This window comes from Mauremys mutica, chromosome 8 (genome assembly GCF_020497125.1).
Source record: "Mauremys mutica isolate MM-2020 ecotype Southern chromosome 8, ASM2049712v1, whole genome shotgun sequence".
NCBI classification, from domain to species: domain Eukaryota; kingdom Metazoa; phylum Chordata; order Testudines; family Geoemydidae; genus Mauremys; species Mauremys mutica.
The window spans coordinates 42,502,900-42,526,838 of NC_059079.1; the positions used below are offsets into that span (position 1 = coordinate 42,502,900).

General features: G+C 40.4%; 1 protein-coding gene across 1 annotated transcript in view; it reads right to left on the reverse strand.

Annotated features, from left to right (window-relative positions):
* Positions 1 to 5,948: 5,948 nt before the first annotated feature.
* SLC25A24 (solute carrier family 25 member 24) overlaps positions 5,949 to 23,939 on the reverse strand; it is a 42,006-nt gene continuing 24,015 nt past the window's right edge. The window contains exons 3-10 of the mRNA XM_045028589.1: positions 23,838 to 23,925; positions 22,756 to 22,867; positions 21,143 to 21,301; positions 19,954 to 20,106; positions 16,176 to 16,283; positions 12,758 to 12,925; positions 10,268 to 10,418; positions 5,949 to 8,237 (exon numbers count right to left, since the gene is read on the reverse strand). Of these exons, the coding sequence (XP_044884524.1) occupies positions 8,059 to 8,237; positions 10,268 to 10,418; positions 12,758 to 12,925; positions 16,176 to 16,283; positions 19,954 to 20,106; positions 21,143 to 21,301; positions 22,756 to 22,867; positions 23,838 to 23,925 (1,118 nt within the window). The 3' untranslated portion in view covers positions 5,949 to 8,058. The remainder of the gene's footprint in view (positions 8,238 to 10,267; positions 10,419 to 12,757; positions 12,926 to 16,175; positions 16,284 to 19,953; positions 20,107 to 21,142; positions 21,302 to 22,755; positions 22,868 to 23,837; positions 23,926 to 23,939) is intronic.

The following is a 23,939-nucleotide window of genomic DNA, read 5'->3' on the forward strand; positions in this document are numbered from 1 at the left end:
GAGCCTTCTTTAAGAGCTATATATAGGTGCCATATTAACATCTTGCATTATAACAGTACCTCATGTCATCTTTGCTTATCCTCCCTGTAGAATTTAACAGGTTGACACCCTGAATACCAGATTAAAAATTATGGTAGTGTAAATGGGAATGTGAACACAGCCCAAGCTGTGGGGGACCCCAAATGGAAGGTACACAGAGCACCAGCTATGGGAAAGAATGGGGGACCCTGGTAAATGGGGGCACACAACCCATGGCACAGGGGAGATTAGAGGGAGTTGTAGGGAGCCCTTGAAACAGGGGGTTGGGATGATGGCACAGTGGGAGGGAAGGAAATGGAGGAATGCAAGAAACCTCTGGTGTGTGCAGTGAGCTTAGCTGACAGAAGTTACGAAGTGTGACACCCCGCTATTGGTCACTGCATAACCTTTTCAGTTAGAAGAAGAGGTTCCCTCCCCGCCCGCCCCAAGAACTCATACAAGTTAGCTGCCTGTCTTGAAGCTGGAATCCAATGCCACTTTGGATCACTACACATAGGACCCAAGCAGGTCTGTTGCTGTGTGGCTACAGGCTAGAGTCCCTTTATTTTAACGAAGGTGAAAGTTACCCCTGCTGCTGCTGCTGGCATTTTCCACTCATGGTGGAGACTTGCCAGCCTCTTTCCCATTGTACAGCCACTCAGCTATCTGAACTCTGTAGAATACATTACATATTTGGCAGGGGACACCTGGAAAGCTGTGAGTTCACTTCTTTACTCCTATACTGTAGTGTACCAATAGATGGCACTGCTGGGTTTAAAGCCTAGATACATTATATTTTATATTATGCAATTTAAACTCGAAGAAAGGGTTACAGGGATTTACCATGTATAGTGTTTGGCTGTTTTAAATAAGTTATTGGAAATAAAAAACATTGTAGTTAACCTCTTTTTATTTAGTACTCCTGGGCCTTAGATGAAGGTGTACTGACAAGAGCTGAAAGGTAGGTCCGGGGCTGTAACTAGAGAGCCTTCTTTAAGAGATAGTAATGGCTCCAGCTCAGATAAAAGTGCTGGCCATTTAGCTGTAATAAAGTGTTGCCCTCCATCCTTAGATTATTTCTCATTTCCTACACATATAACTTAGTGTGGTAGTGGATATGCTATATCACATAATATTGCAGTGGGTCTAAAACATTCTTGCCTGGGTTTCATAGGGCTAACTATGGTTTGGACAGCACAGTCACATGCTACCACATAGACGACACTTGTCTGCATCTATTGTCTCTTGCAGAAGCTGTGCCTGTATAACACTGGCACACTCAGCCCATAGGAGAGAAGGGTAGGTGAATTACTGCCTTACCTTACAAAGCTCACTAAAGAAGCACTGAAGTATTAAAGGAAGAGGTCAGGAAGAAGGGAAGAAATGTAATGGGGAGCCTGCCTTTGGATGACAACGTACACTTGCAAAGGCATGTAGCTTCAGATATCTGGCACCCTGCTAACTATCATTATGAGTCTGCTATTCATTTGCTAGGGATGTAGAGAATATTTACATTGATGGTATCCAAATTTTCTGCATCTTACAAGACAATGTAAGGTCTTAGAGCTTAGCTAGAACTGTTCATATGCAATATCATTGCAAGTCTTGTTCTTCAATTCCAGATTCAGGGCCCACTCTTGCAAGGTGCTGAGTGCCCTCAGCTCTCAGAGTTCAGCGTCTCACAGAATCGGGGATTGCAGTCTACCTCTTTCTTATATACTGTTTAGATCAGGGGTGGGCAACCTGCGCCACGGGAGCTGATTTTCAGTGGCACTCACACTACCCGGGTCCTGGCCCCCAGTCCGCGGGGCTCTGCATTTTAATTTAATTTTAAATGAAGCTTCTTAAACATTTTAAAAACCTTATTTACTTTACATACAACAAGAGTTTAGTTATATATTATAGACTTATAGAAAGAGATCTTCTAAAAACATAAAAATGTATGACTGGCACGCAAAACCTTAATTTAGGGTGAATAAATGAAGACTCAGCACACCACTTCCAAAAGGTTGCCGACCCCCAGCTTTAGATCAAAATTTCATAATATTATTCAATGCTTGGTAGTGGTTGTTATGCATTTTCTAGCAGGACTTGGGATCATAGCTGCCTCAACTTTTCCATAAAATATCCCTGATGGTATTTTGAATACTAAGGGTAAAGGCATGCTGACCCTTTATCTTATCTACCTATCTTTGCTCATTTTTACAGAGCTGTTTCAATTAGGCTAGTTTTTCATTGTACAGTGATGAAGAGATAAACCCTTGGAAGGCCTTTTTTTTAATTCCTGGGCAGAGGCTTAATCAGTTAACTTGTTTGTATTGTGGTATCATCCAGTCTGATCAGGGCCGTATTGTACAGCACCTACCACCTGATCAGGGTGGTAGGTGCTGTACAAACATATAAGAAGATCCATGCCTTGAAGAGTTTATAATCTTAAAACAAGACTCAGTAAATGAGTGCAAGAAATAGTAGGGAAGGAGGATAAGACAAGGACTTGTCACCAGGAGGAAACTGACCAGCATGGGGTGTGTGGGTGTTAGGAATTGACCAGCAGAGCTATAACTCTGTGTAGACAAGCCCCAATATTAATAGGAACCTACAATTTACATTGGCTAACAAAGTGCACAGTTGGATAGTTCTGAATCAAATGAAACTATGGGGAAAGGCCTATGAATACATAATCAGCCATCCCTGACTCCCATTCAGTGTGGACAGTATCTTATTTCAGATTACCTTTCTGATAGGTCTTCCTGAATGGCCTGCTCACACTGGTATTCCTAACAATCATTTCTGAACAGCAGCCTCCTTTCACTGTGCTGTGCTGTGCTCCTCTCTCAGAGCACTTTGCGGGGTTGGGGGGACAAGGCCTTTACACTCACCTGGCCTCCAGCTGGCAACAGCCAGGCAGTCTACCACACAGGTCAAGTGGCGAGAGACTAAACACTTTACTTGGGTCTAGGAGAGTCCACCCCTTCTGGGCTACCAATGAATTGTCACACAGACATGGTAGGACTCTTTCCTCAGAGAGCCTCTGGTAAGCTGTAGCCCCAATCAGGCTTGAGCTAGTCTGTAACAATAGTGGTTCAAAGTCAGGCTATCCCACCCTTTAGGGAGGGGCCAGTGGCTTTCAGGCAGCAGCCATTTACAAAGCTCTGGCCTTCATCTAACCCTTCTCTAGAAACTGAGCACTGGGAGACTACTCCTCTCTGATCTACTACTAATTATGCAGTGGTTTCCTGTTTTAAGCTCCTCCCTCCAGGCCTAACATTTCTCACAGGTGTGGTGCAGCAGATTGAGGCTATGACAGCTCATTAATCCTGTGTGACCTGGTGTGAGGTTTGCATACCCCAGCACAAAAGCTGTTCATTGGGATCCACCTCCAGGCTAAACTTCTAACTAGGCCAATTAAAGATAGACTGTGCAGGTGGGAGATTTGTGTGAAGAGGGTTCTGCTACATGCAGCTGCCACCAACGCAAGAGTTTGAAACGAAAGGTGAGTAATAACAGGCATCACAATGAAGGGGCTCAAGCTCTTGCATGATATGCAGTTAATGTCAGGTATAAACACCTCACAGCTCATGGGCGACCAAGTCAGAAGCCCATTGAAAAGCCTCATCTTACCTCACCGTTGGAATAGAGTGTGCTGTTCATTCTGTAGGAAAGAAAATAATTGGCAAGTTTTTGTTTCACTGCATCGTGCTCAGTGGTATACTACACTTCACATTAATCACTAGCTTTAGCAAAGGAAGTAGGGAATAGATGTGTGCATGAGCCTTCCTACAGCAGACCAGCCAGGCTGGGTGGGCACACTGCAACTATTACAAGCACTGTGTGTCTCAGAAGCCCAGGAGGTAGGGCAGTAGACAAGGAATCAAGGATTCTATTCCTGGCCTTGCCATTGATTTGCTGTGTGACTGAATAAGTCACTTACCCTCGCTGTCCCTCAATTTCTCCATGTGTAAGATGAGAATAGTTATATTTACCCTTTGAGATCTATGGATGAAAAATATTCATTCCACACTTTGGCCCTATGGATATTGTTTGTATGAGTTATAGACATTTCACTAAGTTAATCTAACTGTCTTGCACCAAAATGCCTTGAAACTGCAAAGTGAAGTAGTATCAGACATGTAGTATATTTAGCAAATGATAATGTAAATAGACATAGGAAGGAGAAAACACATTTTCCTGGGCTGCAGAGTTTAACAAACGTTTAGATCAAGACACAGATAATTTGAGGAGTGGGAAGGAGAAAAGTGTGTGCAACAACTACAACACTAATAATTTCAAGACTGAACTCAGTTATGTTTCTGGATTGCACTTTCCTTTAATAAAGGCCCTCTGACAACTGTCTCATCATCAGTAGTGTGGAGTACATTGAAAGTTATGGGAGCAGGTATGAAGAAATGGTTCTTGATTTATAGTCAGTGTTCTGCTTCTCTGCTAGTGCCAGATGGTTTTAATGGGAGATTCTGGTCCAAATGTTTCCCTCTTAGAGGGGGTAAACTCTAGTGGGTGCAGACACTTCTGTCCTGTCACTTTCATCCTCCCATCCCAGTCTTCTCTCTTCCACATCCTCGTTGCCTATCTTAATATTCTTAATGTGGGTTTGGGTTTTTTTTGTACCTGATATGGCACTGTTGGCATTGTGGATCACTGCTATCTCAAAACCAATCATCAGAGCAGTCGTGTTTTCTTAATTACGATAGCTGTAGTATATCTGAGAATATCTTATCAGGACCAGATACCAGTGAGAAGATTGTAGAACTCAGTCTCTCAGGGTAGCAGATTTAAAGAAAAACAATGTTCTAGTACTAGGGGTTTTTTTAACACACACACACTCACACACACACACACACACACACCTACCTCTCTACTGACTCGGACAACATGATTTATACATCTTCCAACACTCATCCCTACACACAACTACCTTCTCAATTAATATCCAATTTCACAGGAGCTAGCAGGACTGTCTCAGTACAGAAACTGTGCTGTAAGTTTCTTGCCATTACCTCTAAACACAACAGAAGGCAGGTGGCACTAGATCCTTTTTTTTTTTTCCTTTTCTACATTTAGGGCTAAGTCTTTCCAATAACAGTTCTGTGCATGCACATTCTTACCTTCTCTGAATAAAGAACTGAATAGCAGACATGTTTGTTCTGTTAGGAATCATACACAGCCCTTAACTCAACAGGTTAAGAGGGTAATTGTACAGAATCTCTGTTTAGTTATGTACGATGTACAGTACTTTAGGTATTGAATGACATTCACATTTTGGGAGGCTTCTTCCCATAGAATTTCAACCTTTAGAAGGAGTAGAGTGATGTGAAAGATTGCAGCATCAAAAGGAATTCTTTATGCTGTCCATTCACTCCATGCTTAGCTGGGCAAACAAACCATTAAGTGTACAGCGAAAATGAAGCCAGTTGTTCTGAAAAGGCTGTATCCTTTGCTTTCTAAGCTAGCTTTAAATTAAAGACAGATAAGCACTAAGTATACAAGAAGGTTCAGCTATGTTAAGTCACTCTTACAAACATGGCTGTCCTTGGACAGATAAAATGCTCTTCCATCTTGCCGAGTACACCATACCAAATCATGGTTTGAGTGTCCCTTGAACTGTGCTAAGGATATGGACTTTGCTTGTTCCCATCTACACTGCAAGATAGAACAGTGTTAATACTTCAGCTGGGACCTCTGACAGTTGATTCTGTAGTGTAGCCAGGACACAGCCTTTAAATGCTAAAATAGGTGTTCAAATACCATTGTAATGGGTACAGGGTACACCGATTTCAGTACTAATTTCTGGCTAGAGCTGCTTTGTCTTTCATTTGCCATTAAAGCACACATACGGTACTGGAGTTAAGGGAATTGTCACTTTTGGGCATCTGTTTTCCAAACCATGAATAATATAATACATCCCAGACAGATTAGGAAACAAACATTTATTATAAACAGGTCATTTTACAGATCTATAAAAGTGATCAACAGCTTTTTTCAGTACACAGACTAAGAATACATAATCTGAACACAGCCCATTAGAGGCACATGGTGAAAAGTTAAAACTCAAATAGTCTCATGCTCTTCGGCAGTTGAAAGTGTCCCCACCACAACTGAAAACTCATAATGGCACTTATACAATATTAACAAAATGGACTGAGTCTGCTACACAACAGGCGCTGCTTAGGTCATCTTTGTGTTGCATAAAGAATATAACTGTTACAGTCAAAAGGATAATTGAGAAACAAAACTGGATCCCATGAATTATATGTAGGTACAAAGAGATTGGCAAAGACAAAAGAACATGGACAATCAGATCATAAAGACATTGTACATAAGCAGCATAATACCTTCTGTAGAGCGACAGACTCTGGCTTTTAAAAGAAGTGCATAAACTAGAGGGCAGGTTAACATAAAGGTAAAGCCAGAAAAAGCTGCCATTTTATAATATCACCAGATTAACTCTCAGGATTTATAAGACCAAGAATGAAATATGGTTACACCGTGTGTGTGTGTCTTACATAAAAGGCCAAATTCTATCTGTTCTTTCCATCCACATGGAATTAGTGCAAATTAACACTACAAAAACAGTTATTTTGTGCCAGTGTTCAGGCCAGCAAGCAACTGAAATATACCTTAGTGGGGAAGCCATTTACAAAGTGTCTGTACATTAAAATATCCGTCCCATATATGGAAGAAACTGTGAAATAATAGCTTATCAAAAATGAGTTCTTGGGCTCTGAGTGCTTTGTTTGTAATTTTCCTAATTAATATAAAAACCAAGGGCCACTTTAATGGTCTGATTGTGGTGTCCTACCCAGTCATTCAGCAACCTAGTCTCATTTTCTGGTCCCAATCTGACTCCCTAAGCCCGTGCTCTCAGACCTTCAGGTTTGGTAGGTGGGGAGAGAGAGTGTCTCACACTGTTCAACAGCAACTCCTCCTCCAGTATTATCAACTAGAAGGATGCTGGTGAACTGCAACCATTCTGAATGGGAAACAAATGAGTCTTCAGACTCCAGGAGGAGGACGACAGCATTCCAAATCCCATTGAGAAAAATCATTCAAAAGCCTCCCAATAATCAGCCCTGTGATCTTTACTAACTTGCTTGTTTCGGTGCACTCCAATTGATACAGCCAGCATCAATTTCATATTAGATACTGTATTTCCTTTATCCTGGAAGTATAACCTGCGCTTGCAGTGAGTTTAGTGATCCAGTAGTTCTTTGCTAACTATTATGATACTATAAAACTTGCATCAAGAACCAAGGCAGTCTTGGCTAATGCTGCCAGCATTTATAAATTAAGTGGAAAGCAGCCCAGTGAAATGAGCTATGAAGGTCATTGTGACTGTACCATAAAAATGTAGAATTTAATTCAGCTTGAGGTATTCTGATGCCATAGAAAAACATCCCCTTGCACTTTCATTTCTTTAGAGGAAAAATAGAGGAATAAAAGCCAAACATTTTGTCATCCTGAAAGAAAAGCTATCAACAGGAGACAAAGTTTAATGTGGTTTTCTGTTCTTACCTGCCTCCAAGGCAATGACTTTTTTGATAAACTGATAAAATAAGCAATATTGCCTTTACAGATGGTAAGTACAAAAGGATATTTGTGAGTTGCTTGAGTATAAGATGGTATGACAAATCTATGGGTTTTAATACCAATGCAGTATACACTTCTCCCAAATGTGGCTTCACCCCAGTCAAATGCATATTTAAGAGAGCAGTAATTACAAAAAAAATTAAAGCCAAGAGCTAAACCATAGGTGGTTTCCTGATAATCTTTTAATGTGTAGCTGATTTAAAGATGCTGTTGGTTTTTTATTTTTAAAATCCATACTATATTGATAGCACTTTGGGATTGGGGGTTAGAAACTAAGGCAGTTCCTTCCAACTTGGGGGAAAAAACAAAGCCACAGCTGCTTTGCACAGTAATCTGTTCTCCAATTATAAACAAGAACAACCCAGTTATTTGAGAAATCCTTTTGGTTTGAATATTCCTGAGAAGGCTAGAGGCTTATCAGCTTTTTCCTTCTTTTCATGCTATTCCCAAATTTTGCTTCATTTTTTCATAAACCACATAGCTGATGCTGACAGCCGGAAGCACTTTCATGAAGTTTGGGCCTATGCCCCTATAAAGTCCTAGGATTCCTTCATTAGCAATTATCCTTTGAAAGAGTCCAACCATGTTTAGCTGTGGGGCTCCTTCCAACAGGGCTAGAAAAGAAAAGGAAGATAGCAATCTCCATCATTCAGCAGTTCTAGTGATGTTAATGTTCTAATCATATAAAGCTCCTCACTACATAGATGCACAACTTATCACCTCTAACCCTATGGACTTTGGTACAGAGTCTTCTCAACACTATTTCCTAGCACAGCAAGGTCTGCTCTCAGTTGTTAAGTTTGGGGCAAGTCTCTTTCAGCTGCAGACCTGTGCCTTGGAACTCCCTCCCATGAAAGATCCACAAGAATACCTTGCTGGTTGCCTTAACAACATGCTGGAAGTTCTATTTGTCCTGTTGATCTATCCTCTCCTGTTTGAGACCTCGCTCTTCCATGCAGTTTCTACTACCTTTCTTCTCACCTATTTGCAACAGTTGGTAACAGAGTAGCAGCTGTGTTAGTCTGCATCCGCAAAAAGAACAGGAGTACTTGTGGCACCTTAGAGACTAACAAATTTATTTGAGCTAAGCTTTCGTGGGCTACAGCCCACTTCATCGGATGCATAGACTGGAACATATAGTAAGGAGAACATGAAAAGGTGGGAGTTGTCCTACCAACTCTAAGAGGCTAATTAATTAAGAGCAAAAATTTTTGTAGTGATAATCAAGATAGCCCATTACAGACAGTTACAAGAGATGTGAGAATACTTAACATGGGAAAATAGATTCAATGTGTGTAATGGCTCAGCCATTCCCAGTCTCTATTCAAGCCTAACTTGATGGTGTCTAATTTGCATATTAATTCAAGTTCAACAGTTTCTCATTGGAGTCTGTTTTTGAAGCTTTTCTGTTGCAAAATTGCCACCTTTAAGTCTGTTACTGAGTGGCCAGAGAGGTTGAAGTGTTCTCCTGCTGGTTTTTGAATGTTATGATTCCTGATACCAGATTTGTGTCCATTTATTCTTTTGCATAGAGACTGTCCGGTTTGGCCAATTTACATGACAGAGGAGCATTGCTGGCACATGGCATACCTATCACATTGGCAGATGTGCAGGTGAACGAGCCCCTGATGGCGTGGTTGATGTGATCAGGTCCTAATCACAATGTGATCATCATAGGACCTAATCACAACAGCCATGCCATCAGGGGCTCGTTCACCTGCACATCTACCAATGTGATATATGCCATCATGTGCCAGCAATGCCCCAAAACACCAGGCCCTTTAAATCACCGCCAGGGAAGCTGGTCCAGTTCGGCACAGCATACCAGCTCTTGCTGGTACGCCATACCTGACCATACCGGCTTACTTTCACCTTTGGATATAATGTGGTTTCACCTATAATGCGGTGACATTTTTTGGCTCCAGAGAACCATGTTATATTGGGGTAGAGGTGTATTTTCACACCTCTTGTCAAACTCTGTAATGGGCTGTCTTGATTATCAATACAAAAAAAATTCTCTTAATTAACTAGCCTCTTAGAGTGGTATGACAACTCCCACCTTTTCATGTTCTCTGTATGTATATCTATATCTCCTTACTATATGTTCCATTCTATGCATCCGATGAAGTGGGCTGTAGCCCATGAAGCTTATGATCAGATAAATTTGTTAGTCTCTAAGGTACCACAAGTACTCCTGTTCTTTTAACAGCTGGTCAGTGACGCTTTGTTAGTGGTGGACGTATTTTCCTTGAGGGTCACAGAGCTTTCCTCTACACCACATTCCTTGGTCTCCTCTGGCCATGCATTTGCTCTGGTGTTTGTTTCTTTCTTTCTTTTTTTCTACTTCAGTTTTGTCCTTTAATTTTACAATATGATCTTTATATAGATTGTGATAGGAGCTCCATAAATGGGTTAAAATACATAAGGTGAATGACACAAATCTATAAAATATAAATATTAAAACACACAGAGCTGGAATCTGTAACATGAAGGTTGTGTCAAGCACTAACGAAGCCAATCAAAAGTTTAGATGGGCAAGGTCAGTATGGTATTAGACACCTTAAAAACAGGCATACTAAGTAGGGATTATTCTCCAAATTATAAATACCTTTAAAAGATATTCTTCCCAAATCTCAATTCTCACCTTGAGCCTGCATGCGAGTTCTGATGAGAGCAAGAGGGTAGCTGGCTAACTGACCACAGGTGCTGGAGACAGTACCACATCCGAGCAACACAAAGACACCAGGGTTAGCAGAGTCTGATGCATAATGATCTAGCCAAGCAGTCTTCAAAGCCTGCCAGGAAAACATAAATGGATTTGAATGCCGTATATAAAAGTTTATACTAGATAGTTAAACAGCTAACAACAATATTAAGGTGCTCCTTTGCCTCCATAAAAATATTCCAAATGCATTCATGGGCTCAATCCTGCAAGGTGTTGAGTGCTCTGCCTCAATCCAACAAGCACTTAAGCATGTGCTTAACTTTATATGTATTTAAGTAAGCCCAGTGACTTCAGTGGTATTATTTAGATGCTTAAAGTAAGTGCATGCTTAAGAGCCACAGCACTCAGCAAGTGGAGGATCAAGCCTTATAGATCCACAAGCACCACAAAATAAAAGTTAAAAATGTGATAGATAAAAATATTAAATTGCCTTTTCAAGTTTTATTATGAGGCACATTTCTCAGAATTAAGTGCCTATACTCCAGTTACATGAGACAGACTGTGCACAGAAGGCTGACAGAGGTATTTCAGACCAAGTGCAGGTGGGAAAATGAGTACCACAATAGAAGATCCCTTATAGAAAATGCCATCAAGTCTCACCACTGCTTTAAACTTGGGCCTTCAACTCAAGCACTTCCGCTGCTGGTCTAGACTGGGAAAATGAGTCTTTAAAAAGTATACTATGTGTTAGCTAATCTGTGTTAATTAACATATTTTTAGAGACCCCTTAGCACCCAGTGTAGGCAAAGAGAGTGGATGTTTAAAAACATGTTAGCTAGTCCTGGTCAGTCTTAGGGGTCCTATTTAGGCCTTTATAGGACAAAAATCAACACTTTAAACCGTACCCAGAAGCTAATTGGTAGCCAGTGCTACAAAATGAGCCATTGGTGAAACATGTTCCCAGGGCTTGTCTACACATCAAATTATTCTGAAATATCTATTTCTGATTAAATTTATGTATGGATGTTCTTATTCTGAATTAGTTTAATCCACTCCCAAAGTAGATTAAGATAATTTGTAATAAAGCACTCTTATTCTAGAATAATAGCATCCACACATGAAGTTAATCAAGAATAGTTAATCCACTTTGAACTCACACCCGATTTATATCAGATTCATTTTGTGTGTAGGCAGCCCCTCAGTGTGAAGCACATTTCTGATACAGTCACATTAATATAATCACGTCATAATGAGAGGGAATAATTACATATGTTCAACTGTATGATAGCCATAGGGCTACATAACATACAATAGCCATCAGGTGTTTAGGGTTTAAGTTTGTTGTAGAAGGGATGTGCTCAAAAAGAAAGATATGAGTATATTGCATTGCAACAACCAGCTGTCTAATGTTCTGGTTTAAACCTACCGAAATCCACTTCCAAAACATGGGCCAGATCCTGCAACACTTACTCATGCCAGCAATGCCGTTGGATGTTACAGGGGAAAAGAGGTTGACTATGAAAGGATCACCTACTTGTGTAAGGGTCCGATCCTGCCACTTTATCTCCCTGTAGTAGTAGCAATATTTATTATTTGTATTACCAAAGTACCTAGGAGCCCTAGGCACGGACCCGGACCCCACTGTGTTAGGCACTGTACAAATACAGAACAGAAAGATGTCCCCTGCTCCAAAGAGTAATACATTTTCTTTCAGAAAGAAAACAGATAGATACAAAATAGATAATTCAGGCCTGCCTGGGAGAAGCCCCTCACCCCCTGATTGGCTGCCTTCTCCACTCACCTGCCTCCTGGGAAGGGCTGCTGCAGGAAGCAGCCAGAGCTCTCTCTCCCGCCCCCCCCCCACCCCCCATCAGCAGCCAAAGCGGTTCTCACAGGAGGGGAGGGGGGCACAAAAAGGTTCAGCAGCTCAGGATAGTTCTGCTCTCTCCTCCCCAGTTTCCTTCCCGTGAGCAATGGCATCGCTCCGCTGCTCCTCTCCCTTCCCATCTCCCTCCTTGCAACACCAGGCCTGGGAAGGAGGAGGAGACTCCACTGCAGCTGACTCCCCACAGGCCTGAGAGAAGAGGTAAAGAATCCCTTGGGGTGAGAGCTCCCGCAGTGGGAGCCAAAATCATCTAAATCCAGACAGACCAAAACCACAATATAAATGAAAAAACAAACAAACAAAAAAAACCCCACATGATTCTGGGGGAATCTCATGATTTTGGTGGGTCTGACTCATGATTTTTGAATCATGGGGTTGGCAATACTGTAACACAGTAAGGACAAATATGTGAAAAACTGGCCCTGAGCATACTACAGCGGATATTTTTTGAATCCACAAATAAGTGTAACTACAAGTAAGTTACAGATGTGAGTGAATGATACATATTTTAAGAGGGTAACAGGAGGGCAGTTCACATTTTTGTGTCTAAAGAAATAATACATGCATCAAGTTAGTAAACTGACCTCATAGACAGCCAGGTCTATACCAGCATAAGGAATTATGCCCAGAATGTTGGGTACATAACCTTTGTAAAAGGCTTTCAACCCTTCTCTTTTAAAAATCTTCTTAGCACAGTCAAACATCCCAGAGTATTGTCCTGTTTTACCCACAGCCAGTCTGGTCTTTAAGACCTGAAGGTAGAAGAAACGTAGAATTAATTATTTGACAGGTCACGAGACAGCTTACATATAGGTAACCTGGCACAACAAATCTTTGCATACTCATAAGTGTGTGTTTCCAAAAAGTGAACCTCTTTGCATTTGCTGCTTAAAATCTCCTTTGTAACAACTAGAGTTAAGGTTTGGTTAGCACTAGTTTTCTCAAGGTTTTATCATTTGTGAGAGGAATAGCCCACCTAAGAAGCTCACGGTTGTGAAGGAACAGGGTGTATTTTTTTAGTCAAAATCAGAATAAGATGAAAGTTGTGATTTGCCTTTTTCCCCCTTCTTATGTTCAAGAGACAATTTTTTAAAAAACAAATTACAAGATATCTAGAGCCTCTAATTAGGGCTGTTGCTTAGCGAAATTAGCATTTAGAAAGCAGAGACTGTGCAGGAACATGAACTAATTCCTTCTAAGGCTTCACTGGATCAAGCTTTTCAACTGAGGATTGCAAATCATATTGAAAACATTAAAAAAAGACTCATGACACCCTTATGAGATGATTAAGGGATATACAGGGATCACTTCACTCACTACTGAAATGCAACACAACAGCTGTTTAACAGTGCCTGTGACTTTACACCAGCATTGCAAGATAGGGAGCGAAGAACACCATGTTCAAATGAAACTGCCAAGGGATTTCCCTGAGCAGGAATTTGGCCTGCTTGGAAGTCTCGTAAGAGATGGCTCCCATATGTGATGTCTGGCACATCAGCATCCAATCTTGGCCAGGAACACCATAGAAACCAACTTTACTGCAATAATATAGCACGGTTGGGAAGATGGGAATATCTTAGGGCTTTTCTCTGCTTTAGGTGCTATAGTAGCACAGGTACAGACCTGTAGTATACCACTGCAGTGCCATAGTGCAGACGCTTCCTACAGCGATGGAAGGGTTTTTCTGTCATTGTAAGTAATCCACCTCTCTGAGCACCAGTACCTATGTCAATGGAAGAAGGTTTCCACTGACCTAGCCACATCTATAGCAAGGTTAGGTCAGCATCACTATGGCGTTCAGGGGTGTGAAAAACTCACACCCCTGAGCAATGCAGCTACGTCAATCTAAATTTTAAGTATAGACCAGGCCTTATTGTAGAACAGGGCCTACATACCTCCACACTCATTCTTGTGTAGTTCACCACTTGAATATAAAATGATGAATGTTGTAACATTTGGTTGCTTTATTCTATGTGCTTAGAAGCCAGCTGTGACTTGATTTTCTACGGACAATAATGACCCAACTAAAAACAAAAAATTCTACCACAGTTTATGTAGAATGCCATTGTTTTTTTTATCCCCACAGAGAGACACTCCTTATCAGAAAGAGTTCAGGGTGAGTCACCATTTTATATCAGCAGCAAAGAGTCTTGTGGCACCTTATAGACTAACAGACGTTTTGGAGCATTATGCTCCAAAACGTCTGTTAGTCTATAAGGTGCCACAAGACTCTTAGTCTGGATCTGTAAAAGCAACAAACACGGCTACCCCTCGGATACATTTTATCAGTTTCTAATCTTGCTGCAATGCTTGAACAGACCTAAATCCTGGTCCCAGCACACAGCTTGGGCAACTCTGCTGTGTGATACTAGAGTCATTCATCTTTCAGGCAGAGGAAACGGATTTTCTACCCAGGCTGCAGAATGAAAAATAGCCACTCTGGAGCTATTATTCTATTCTTGAGGCTGGAAAAATTGCTGCAATACCATGCTGAAAGCCGCTACCTGTTGTGTGGAGGAATAATAGCAGTGACTCCACAGAGGAGCAGATGGATCTGCCCATAGTGCAACGAAAACCAACAGAGGTAGCTTAACTTCATCTGCACAAGCTACCTAAATCTAACCCCAACTTTGCACAGCAGACCTGTATTGGTTCTGTTGCAGGCAAGGCCTCCTCACCCCATGCCAGGGACTTGGGCCCTGTAATAGCAGGGACTCAAAGGAGTGCCCCCTGGTGGTCTGATGTAGAACTGCTTCAGTTCCCCCAGCAGGTTTTCAATAAGTTGAACAACAAGGAGTCCGGTGGCACCTTAAAGACTAACAGATTTGGGCGTAAGCTTTTGTGGGTAAAAAACCTCACTTCTTCAGATGCATGCTTATGCCCAAATAAATCTGTTAGTCTTTAAGGTGCCACCGGATTCCTTGTTGTTTTTGTAGATACAGACTACACGGCTACCCCGATACTTGACACCAATAAGTTGAATGATGCTTATATACAGTGAACAATGCCCCTTCAGAGATTTTGTTTATTTAATCAACAGCCAAACAGTGTGTAAACAAGCCTTCTCCTTCCCTAAGTTCCCAGGCTTCTCCTTTGCCTGGAGCTGTGCAGTCTCTACCCTGAGATCACAGGGGATCTCCCAGGCCTCCCTGCCTCAAGAGCTTTGTAGTCTCTCCCCTCTGGAGCTGTCTCTCTTTATGTTTCGGGGACTGTTCCTCTCTCCAGGAGCCTCTGCTACCACTGGGCGTAGCTTCCTACCCAGCTCCTCTGAAGAGCTCTCTTCCCAAGAGCTTCCTCTCTATGTTCTGGTCTCCTGCCTGACCCTCAGAACCATTTATAAAGCAAGTGTTCCTTTATTTAATTAATTAATTACCACACAGCTGCTTATCCAATTAACTATCCACAGGTGGATCTGGATTGGCTCGTTTGCCTTAGTGGAGGCTGTCAGGCTAGATGCCTGGCCTTCAGAGGGCCAGTCCCAGTGGCAGGGCCACATTCAGGAAAGTACTTAAGCACATACTTAACATTAAGCATATGCTTACGTCTTTTACTTCATGAGACTTAAATACACACTGAACTGATCTGCTGAACAAAGATGCTTTCCAGACTTGGAGACTTAGCATGCAATTTGTGACAATCCAATTTCTAACATTTTAAGAGAGAAACAACACAACCCCCAACACATATGCACATGGTGGTTTGGTTTGTTTTTTTTTTAAATGAGGCAATTTAAATAAAATAAAACTCAGAAAATAGCAAAACCCCACATAACACTAAACACCAGAAAATCTAAGTATAGAACATGCCATGTTGTATTCCAGAAAGTGTCAAGTAGCATTATGGTGTGATTCTGAAGGAGTAAACCTACAGAATTCAAGTGAAAGTCGTGATGTAGGCAGAACTCCTGTAATATTTCCACAAAAAAGCCTTATCTTGCTCTTGGTGAAGTCAATAGGATTTTTGGCACTGACTTCAGTGGGAGCCCGGTCCTCTCTTGCTTACCTCCATGGGATAAATAGAGGTTTGTGCTGTTGCCCCAGCCAAAGAACCAGATACAAATCTTTCAACAGTCCCTATCTTTCCATCTTCATTAGCAAATATCTTCTTATACTGTGTAGGTAAAATACATAAAGACAAATATATCATACATCTTTCTGAGGCAGGTAGAATCCACCAGCAGAAGCAGAAATATGACAAGAGGTTTTCCCACAAAGTTTGCATTATAGATGTCCAATTAACACAACTTAAAAATATTTACATTCCAATTCTTTGTGTAATGATTTATAAAAACATAGATCTTCCAGCCTGTGAAAGTCCTTTACGTTTGGTCCCACTGAGTGGGATCAATTCTGCCCATACTATAATGGCATGGGAACACCACTATAGTTAAGGTTGCCCCAAGACATTGGTTTAAAGACCAACCTTTCTAAATCCCCTAAAATTGAGTTGGTTAGTCTTTGTAATTTGGTATGCCTCAGGAGGGTACAGGGCAGGATGTGTGACCCACATTTAGAATCATTTGTGCCAGGGGTCCTGGACATATAAGACTTAGAAAAAAGTCTTTAAAAAAAAGTTGCAGGGGGGAGGGGAATCTAGAGATCAAGCTATTGATGTGATGAGGGTCAAAATAGTCTAGATCTCTCAAATTTTATCCAAGGTAGTGCTTTGCACACAATCTTTGAGGGACCCAAACTGAGAATAGTGTTTAAGAAAATGTACAGTAACTCCTCGCTTAACTTTGTAGTTAGGTTCCTGAAAAATGCGACTTGAAGCAAAACCAATTTCCCCATAAGAATTAATGTAAATAGGGGGGTTTAGGTTCCAGGTAATTTTTTTTAATATATACATACATACACACACACACACACACACATATATTATATCCTTGGGGGGCAACAGTTCTAAGAAGAAATCACTGGAGACACAGAGAGCTGTGAACCTTGAAGCAGCCGTTTATTGCCACCACAGAACTAACCAACAGCCAGCCAAAACTAGCTGGGCTATCCCCTAATAGCAACACAAGATTCTATTACCATGACAACCAAATACACACACACACACAGTATACGTTTTAAACAAACAATTTAATACTGGTACACAGCGATGATGATTGTGAAACTTGGTTGAGGTGGTGAAATCACAGGATGGGCTATTTCCCAGGGAATGCCTTACTGCTAAATGATGAATTAGCAATCGGCTGAGGGTTAACCCATTGTTGTTAATGTAGCCTCGTACTCTACAAGGCAGCACGAATGGAGGCAGCATGGCAGAGAGAGAGACAGACACAGACACCGTGTGTGAGAGAGAGAGAGATGCACATTGCCCCTTTAAGTATGCTGACCTCACTCTAAGTACATTGCCTTCTTAAGTAGATCAGCAAGTTGAGACAGCAGCTTATGCTGGCAAGCTCCCTCCATCCTGAGCCCTGTCGTGTGTCCTCCTGCTCTATGGAGATGGGGTAAGAAGGGTGCAGGAGCAGGGGCAAGGGGGACACCCTGACATTAGTCCCCCTCTTCTCCCCCCCACCCTGCACAACAAGCAGGAAGCTCCGGGGAGCAGTTCCAAGGCAGAGGGCAGGAGCAGCACATGGAAGTTGGGGGAGGGACAGCTGAACTGCTCGGCAATTGATAGCCTGCTGGGTAGCTGCAGCACAGGGAACTTAGGTGAACGGGGAGCTGATAGGGGGGCTGCTGGTCCACCCTGGTTCCAAGCTCCCACCAGCTAGCTGCAATGGGCTGCTCTTCCTGCAAGCACTGGACGAAGCAGGCAGCTGCCAAACAACGTTATAAGGGAGCATTGCACAACTTTAAATGAGCATGTTCTCTAACTGATCAGCAACGTAACAACGAAACAACCGGGATGACTTTAAGTGAGGAATTACTGTACGTTTTTACAATGCACATGTACCAATACAGAAAAGCAGCTAGAGAATTTTCATTCCCACCATTTTATATGCTTTAAAGCTCAAGTCTAAGTAGTCTGAAATCCAAATGGTTAGTCAGATTGGTTTGAAAATTTGGTGTCTCTCATGAGGGCACAGGGTAGAGCTAGGGATTCAAATTTGGGGTCACTTGACAAAGAGGTTCCCAGTTTACAGGTCGTCTTAAAAAAAGTTTCCTTATGCTGCCCTGTACTGTTAAACTGAAAGCTACTAATCACTGGATGAATCAGAGCTCATTCTGTTTGACTGCTGCAAAGTCATCCTTCAATTAACATAACTAAGGATAAGTTAATCACAAGCACCCATGGAACACAAAAGGAATTTTGAACTGAGTGGTTGTAGTGCTACAATTTGAGAGTCATGAGTGGCAGTTTTATTTTGTGGGGAATATAATCAAAATATGAGGGGGGAATTAGACATGTGAATGCTTAAGAACATAAGAACGGCCATACTGGGTCAGAGCAAAGGTCAATCTTGCTCAGTATCCTGTCTTCTGACAGTGGTCAATGCCAGGTACTTCAGAGGGAATGAACAGAACAGGTAATCATCAAGTGATCCATCCCCTGTCGCCCATTCCCAGCTTCTGGCAAACAGAGGCTAAGGACATCATACCTGCCCATCCTGGCTAATAGCCATTGATAGACCTATCTGCCATGAACTTATCTGGGAAAGGAGGGCATTATGGAGAGGAGGAGCAGTACATGTGCTAATGGGATGAATTGGGTAACTGCTGAAGGAGGGTAGAGTTAAAGATTGGATGCCTTAACTCCGCATTTCCTGGTTTTCAGAAGTTTCAGTTTTGATTCACTCAACATTCTGCAAGGAGACGACATATCACTAAGCAACCCTAACTCTGCAGAAATGTTGTTTTTTTGGTCATTCAATACCTATATGGTTGCACTTTTATAACAGAAGAGAACCCTGCATTCCTTGCACACCCAGAACTCCAACTTAAGTGAATGGGTACTCAAGGAATGGAGAATTACGCCTTATGTGCACCATACCACTTGCTATAGGCAGCCAAATACTACAGTCTTGTCTTTGTTCTGCCTGAGTAGTTGTATCAGTTACTAATAAGCTAAGCTGAGGAAGGAGTAATGTATTGAGGGATGTAAGCAATAACTGCACATTAGGGCAAATTACCACCTCTCATCAGAAGTTGTAAATCAGACATCCTATACACAAAGGATAATTTTTTAAAATAGCTTTGGGTTTGGGGTTGTTTGTTTACAGCACAGAAGAGTGTTGATGTATTGTACATTACTTTGCTCTTACTTCTGGTCCTAGCAAGACTCTGCCATCTTCACAGATGAGAAAGCAAAGATCAGTTACTGGGTGTTCTACAATTCCAAACTAAAACTGTGATCGCAGGGAGATCTCTATTCCAAAGGAGGATTAGGCCTTTAATATGTTGTGTAAAGCTGATTCAGAGGTAAATATAACTCTGAAATCCATGCTAAGGGCATCTTACTGCAGCACAATGACATTTGACTTAAAAGGAATCCTGTACATGGGTATGTGTTAGGCTAAAACAACATGCTAAATTTTTATGTGTTCACTATTTAGAAATCAAAACTGAAGTATTTAACATTAGAGCACCTCTCCATAAAAAGTTACATAGATAAGTAAGTAGCTTTAAACTCAAATGATGCGAGTTTGATTTCTTTCCTACATTGTTCACAGTACAACAGTAATAATCCACATTACTCACATATTTTATAAACCAGTCATGAGACTATTTTAAATTTGATCAATAAAACCATTATATATGTATTTTCATCATCTTTGCATTCTTTGTTTTTCAGTATTAATGTTCATCACCTTGATTTAACACATTACCTGTTCATATGCCCAGAACTTAATAGCTGTTTCAGGTGCAATTTTAATAACATTCACACCATTTCCCCTCCAAAGGGAACGGACGCCTCCTTCTTTCACCATCTGCTTAAGGCCACTTGATATATTCATTTTATTTGACTTTGAACCATGAACCTATTAACCACAATAAGAAAAAGAAATGCTTAGATTGGATATAGGACTCATTTTAAGCAACAAAGGATAATGTTGTAGTAAATACTTAAGTCAAAAAACCCTAGAAGACAGACAGTATAATTACTTGTCTCATAATTGAATAGCTGTAGTCAATCTGAGATGCTGCAATATGACTGTAAACTAAGGATTGTTTTCACACCATTCATTATCTGTTGTATTTCTTGAAAACTAACACTATAGTAACAATATTCCAGTCTTTCATTTTTATAGCAGTTGTGATATTTCTTCCAAACTGGCTACTGGTTCAAAAGGGAATATAAATGCTCATTATCAAGAGAAATGCAATATATTCCTTAAAATGCATACTATAGAAACACTACATAATGTGCTTTTTAGATTGAGTCGTACTTTCTATGCGGCAGACTCAGAAAACATAAAGCCAAGCTACTGTTTAAAATCCTGTAATTTTGAAAATGTATGGGAAGTGTATAAAAAGTGTGAAATTTATTGCTGATCTTAATACACTGTTGTAGTTTATACCAGCACAACTGATTTTGATAGGGTAGATGTATTTTCCAGTATCAGTCTTTTATTAATCATTTCAGATATCAAACGGGAACGTATTTAATATAATATCTGTACAACAATACACCACAAAGCAAGTCTCATTACAAAAATGCAGCATTTGAATTCTTTAAAAAAAGCAGCAAAATGCATAAAACAAACATGCAAGCATCAGGGTGCAAAAGACATCTACAAATTAGGGCCTAATCCTGCATACTATTATGCCCACAAGAATAGTTAAATGTAGTCTATCTTTGCAGGATTAGGACCTAAGTCAAAACAAATTATGAAACAGTTTTAAAAGCACAATGAGAGCCTCTCTAGAAGTAAGAAGCTATATTCTGCTATTAATTTACAAACACTCCCAGCCAGCTGGAACTCCTCTAAAAAACTGCCACAACATGGCCCACATTATGCTAAAGGGGAAAAGTGATTTACCAGAATTTAAAATTGCTTAAGTGTTGCAACTCACCTGCATCATGACTTTAAGGCGATCTAATGGTGCTGTACCTGTTCGAGAGACGGCACCAGCCACTCCTCCTGATAACAGCTGTCTCCACCATTGCCCAGACTTTTTCTCTTCCTCTGTGAATTCGTCTGGGATAGTCAAGCTATCACCTATATCCAACACCTGTCACAATGCAAAGCAGAAAGGGGCAATAACTATATTTCATATTTAGTGATTTTACTGATAGTTCTGACACTGGCTTGACTACAAATAGGCACCATACCAAATGACAATGTATAAAAAGTTACATTAAAGACATAAAAATAGCTATCAATAATCTGTAATGTACATACTTGAATTGTATAACAATGGAATGAAATTACAGTAAGAGCAATTCTATACAACAAAAATCAAAAGTGACCCTTTTTTCTCTTTAAATATATTTAGAAAACCACCACCCAAAACCCACCATTTCAAAGACAGCACCATCATCATTAAAAATTATGACAAACTCCTTTCTTGAGCACAGCTGTAATGAAGACATTTTGTCAAGCTCAGTAAAGCTTTCCAGACAGTGTCCAAGTCCAAAATGCTTACATGCTACTAACCTTTCATCCAGGCAGTCTTTAAGGATTAGTTTGATAATCTCTTAAAGATGCTGTCAAGAGATTAATAATTCAAGGTAATTTATTCATGTATTTTACAGACACACATTTAAAAATAGCTTTCTATTATAAATAAATATAGCACCTAATTATATGATTCATTTCACTAATCCATTACAATCTTTCTTGTTCCAACCAACAATTTTACTGAATGTTTTGAAGAGACATTAGTGACTATCATTCAGTTGCGAAAGTCTAAAATCTCCCTGCCAGATGGGTGTTTAGTTTAAAATATTTACTGTTCAACTTGAACAACAGCGAACATTACTAAAGGTGACAGGGGGCTATGGATTTTTGTAAATAACTTAAATGCATACCTTCATTTTCATCATATAATATGTAATAATAAATTAGAGGGACTGCACCATTTAATACTACTAATACAGTTTCACATATGAGTTACATTTGCTGTTAAAAAAAAGAGCGCGAAAAATCTTTCCAATAAGAGAAAGCAATTACTGCAAAGTAGCTGGGGAGTGGGAGGATTAATTTTTTTCCTTTAATAAAGTGAATTATATTTATACTGTTGCTGAATTTAATTTTAGATGGTACCACTCTTAATGCCCCAAGTCCCCCTCATCTGTAAAATGGAGATAGTACACTCTGTAGCATTTCGTCTTGTTTATTTAGACTGCAAGCTCTTCTGGGAGGAGCAAGATACTGGACCTTAGACTTTTCACTGATCCAGGACTAAATACTCATACTCCCACAAGGATACTTGGGGCAGGAAGATGGGATAAGAACACCACATCTGGGGAGGAAAAAACACAAACTATACCAGCTGTCTAAAGCTTCTCAGAAGGCTTGAAGTTCTAAAATTAGTTCTGGCAGAGATGGATTTGGAAGAAGAATCCAGGTGAGGAGTCAAAGATGCAGGATAATCTCTCTCTCTCTCTCTCTCTCTCTCTCACACACACACACACACACCCACACACACACACACCCCTCCTTTAAAATACAAGCTGAACTTACAGTAGAATGTTTCCAATAACGGATTATTTCCTCTATGTCTGTAGCTGGGTTAAATAAAAAGTGATCCCGCCATTCATTCCAGTCCACTGTCATTGTCCCATCAGCATCAATGCTGAAATTAAAACAAAACAAAAGTATGCAAAATATTAAATTGTGTCTGGAAAATAGTAAAAATAAATAAAATATCTGGTTACTCTACCTGCAAACTTTTTCAAGCTTAAAGTCCTGTGAACCCATGCAAACCAGTCCTCACACGAGTGTGAAAATCCATGTACAGCAGTGAATACCAATCTTATAACTGTCCAGTAAAACGAACCATTTTTCCCAACTGAGGTATGGGGGAAGGGGAAGTGGTCATAACAAAAGTCATGTTAATGAAGTACAAATTGACATCCCTTCACATTTCCAATGCCTTCAATGCATTTGAAATCACACTCTGCAGTGGTCTGAAGGACAAGAAAACAATGCAGTGCACCATACTACAACTTAAGCACCATACCTACCGTAAATTTGAGATGTTCGATTTATGAATCTTTCAATTTTATGAACTTAAATACCTAGTATAGTAGAATTCCTATTCTACACCTCTGCCCCGATATAAGGCGACCTGATATAACACGAATTCGAATATAACGCGGTAAAGCAATGCTCCGGAGGGGCCGGGCTGCGCACTCCAGCGGATCAAAGCAAGTTTGATATAATGCGGTTTCACCTAAAACGCGGTAAGATTTTTTGGCTCCCGAGGACAGCGTTATATCGGGGTAGAAGTGTACTATCACATTTGGAAGGGTATGACTGGCTCTTTAGTACTCTAAGAAAGGAAAATAGAGCATGTTTTTATTGTTAAACTGTTTTTGGTTATGCAGATAGGTGTGATACCTAAATATTAGCATGACTCAGATTCAGTCTTAAATTAATATGAAAATAAAAACTAGTGTTGTACTTTGCTAATCAATAGTTATATTTGATTAAAAATTATCCTTTTATGTCTGATTTGGAATTATGTAAACATGTTTATGAACAATCATTTGAAGAATACACAAAGTCACAAACACTGACTAGAAATAAGAATAGTTTCTGACCTTTTTAGAATCTTTTCTGCCTGTTGTTCTGAAATATTTATACCCAATATCTTGAGAGACTGGACAATCTCTGATGCTTCAATTTTTCCTTAAAGCATTAAA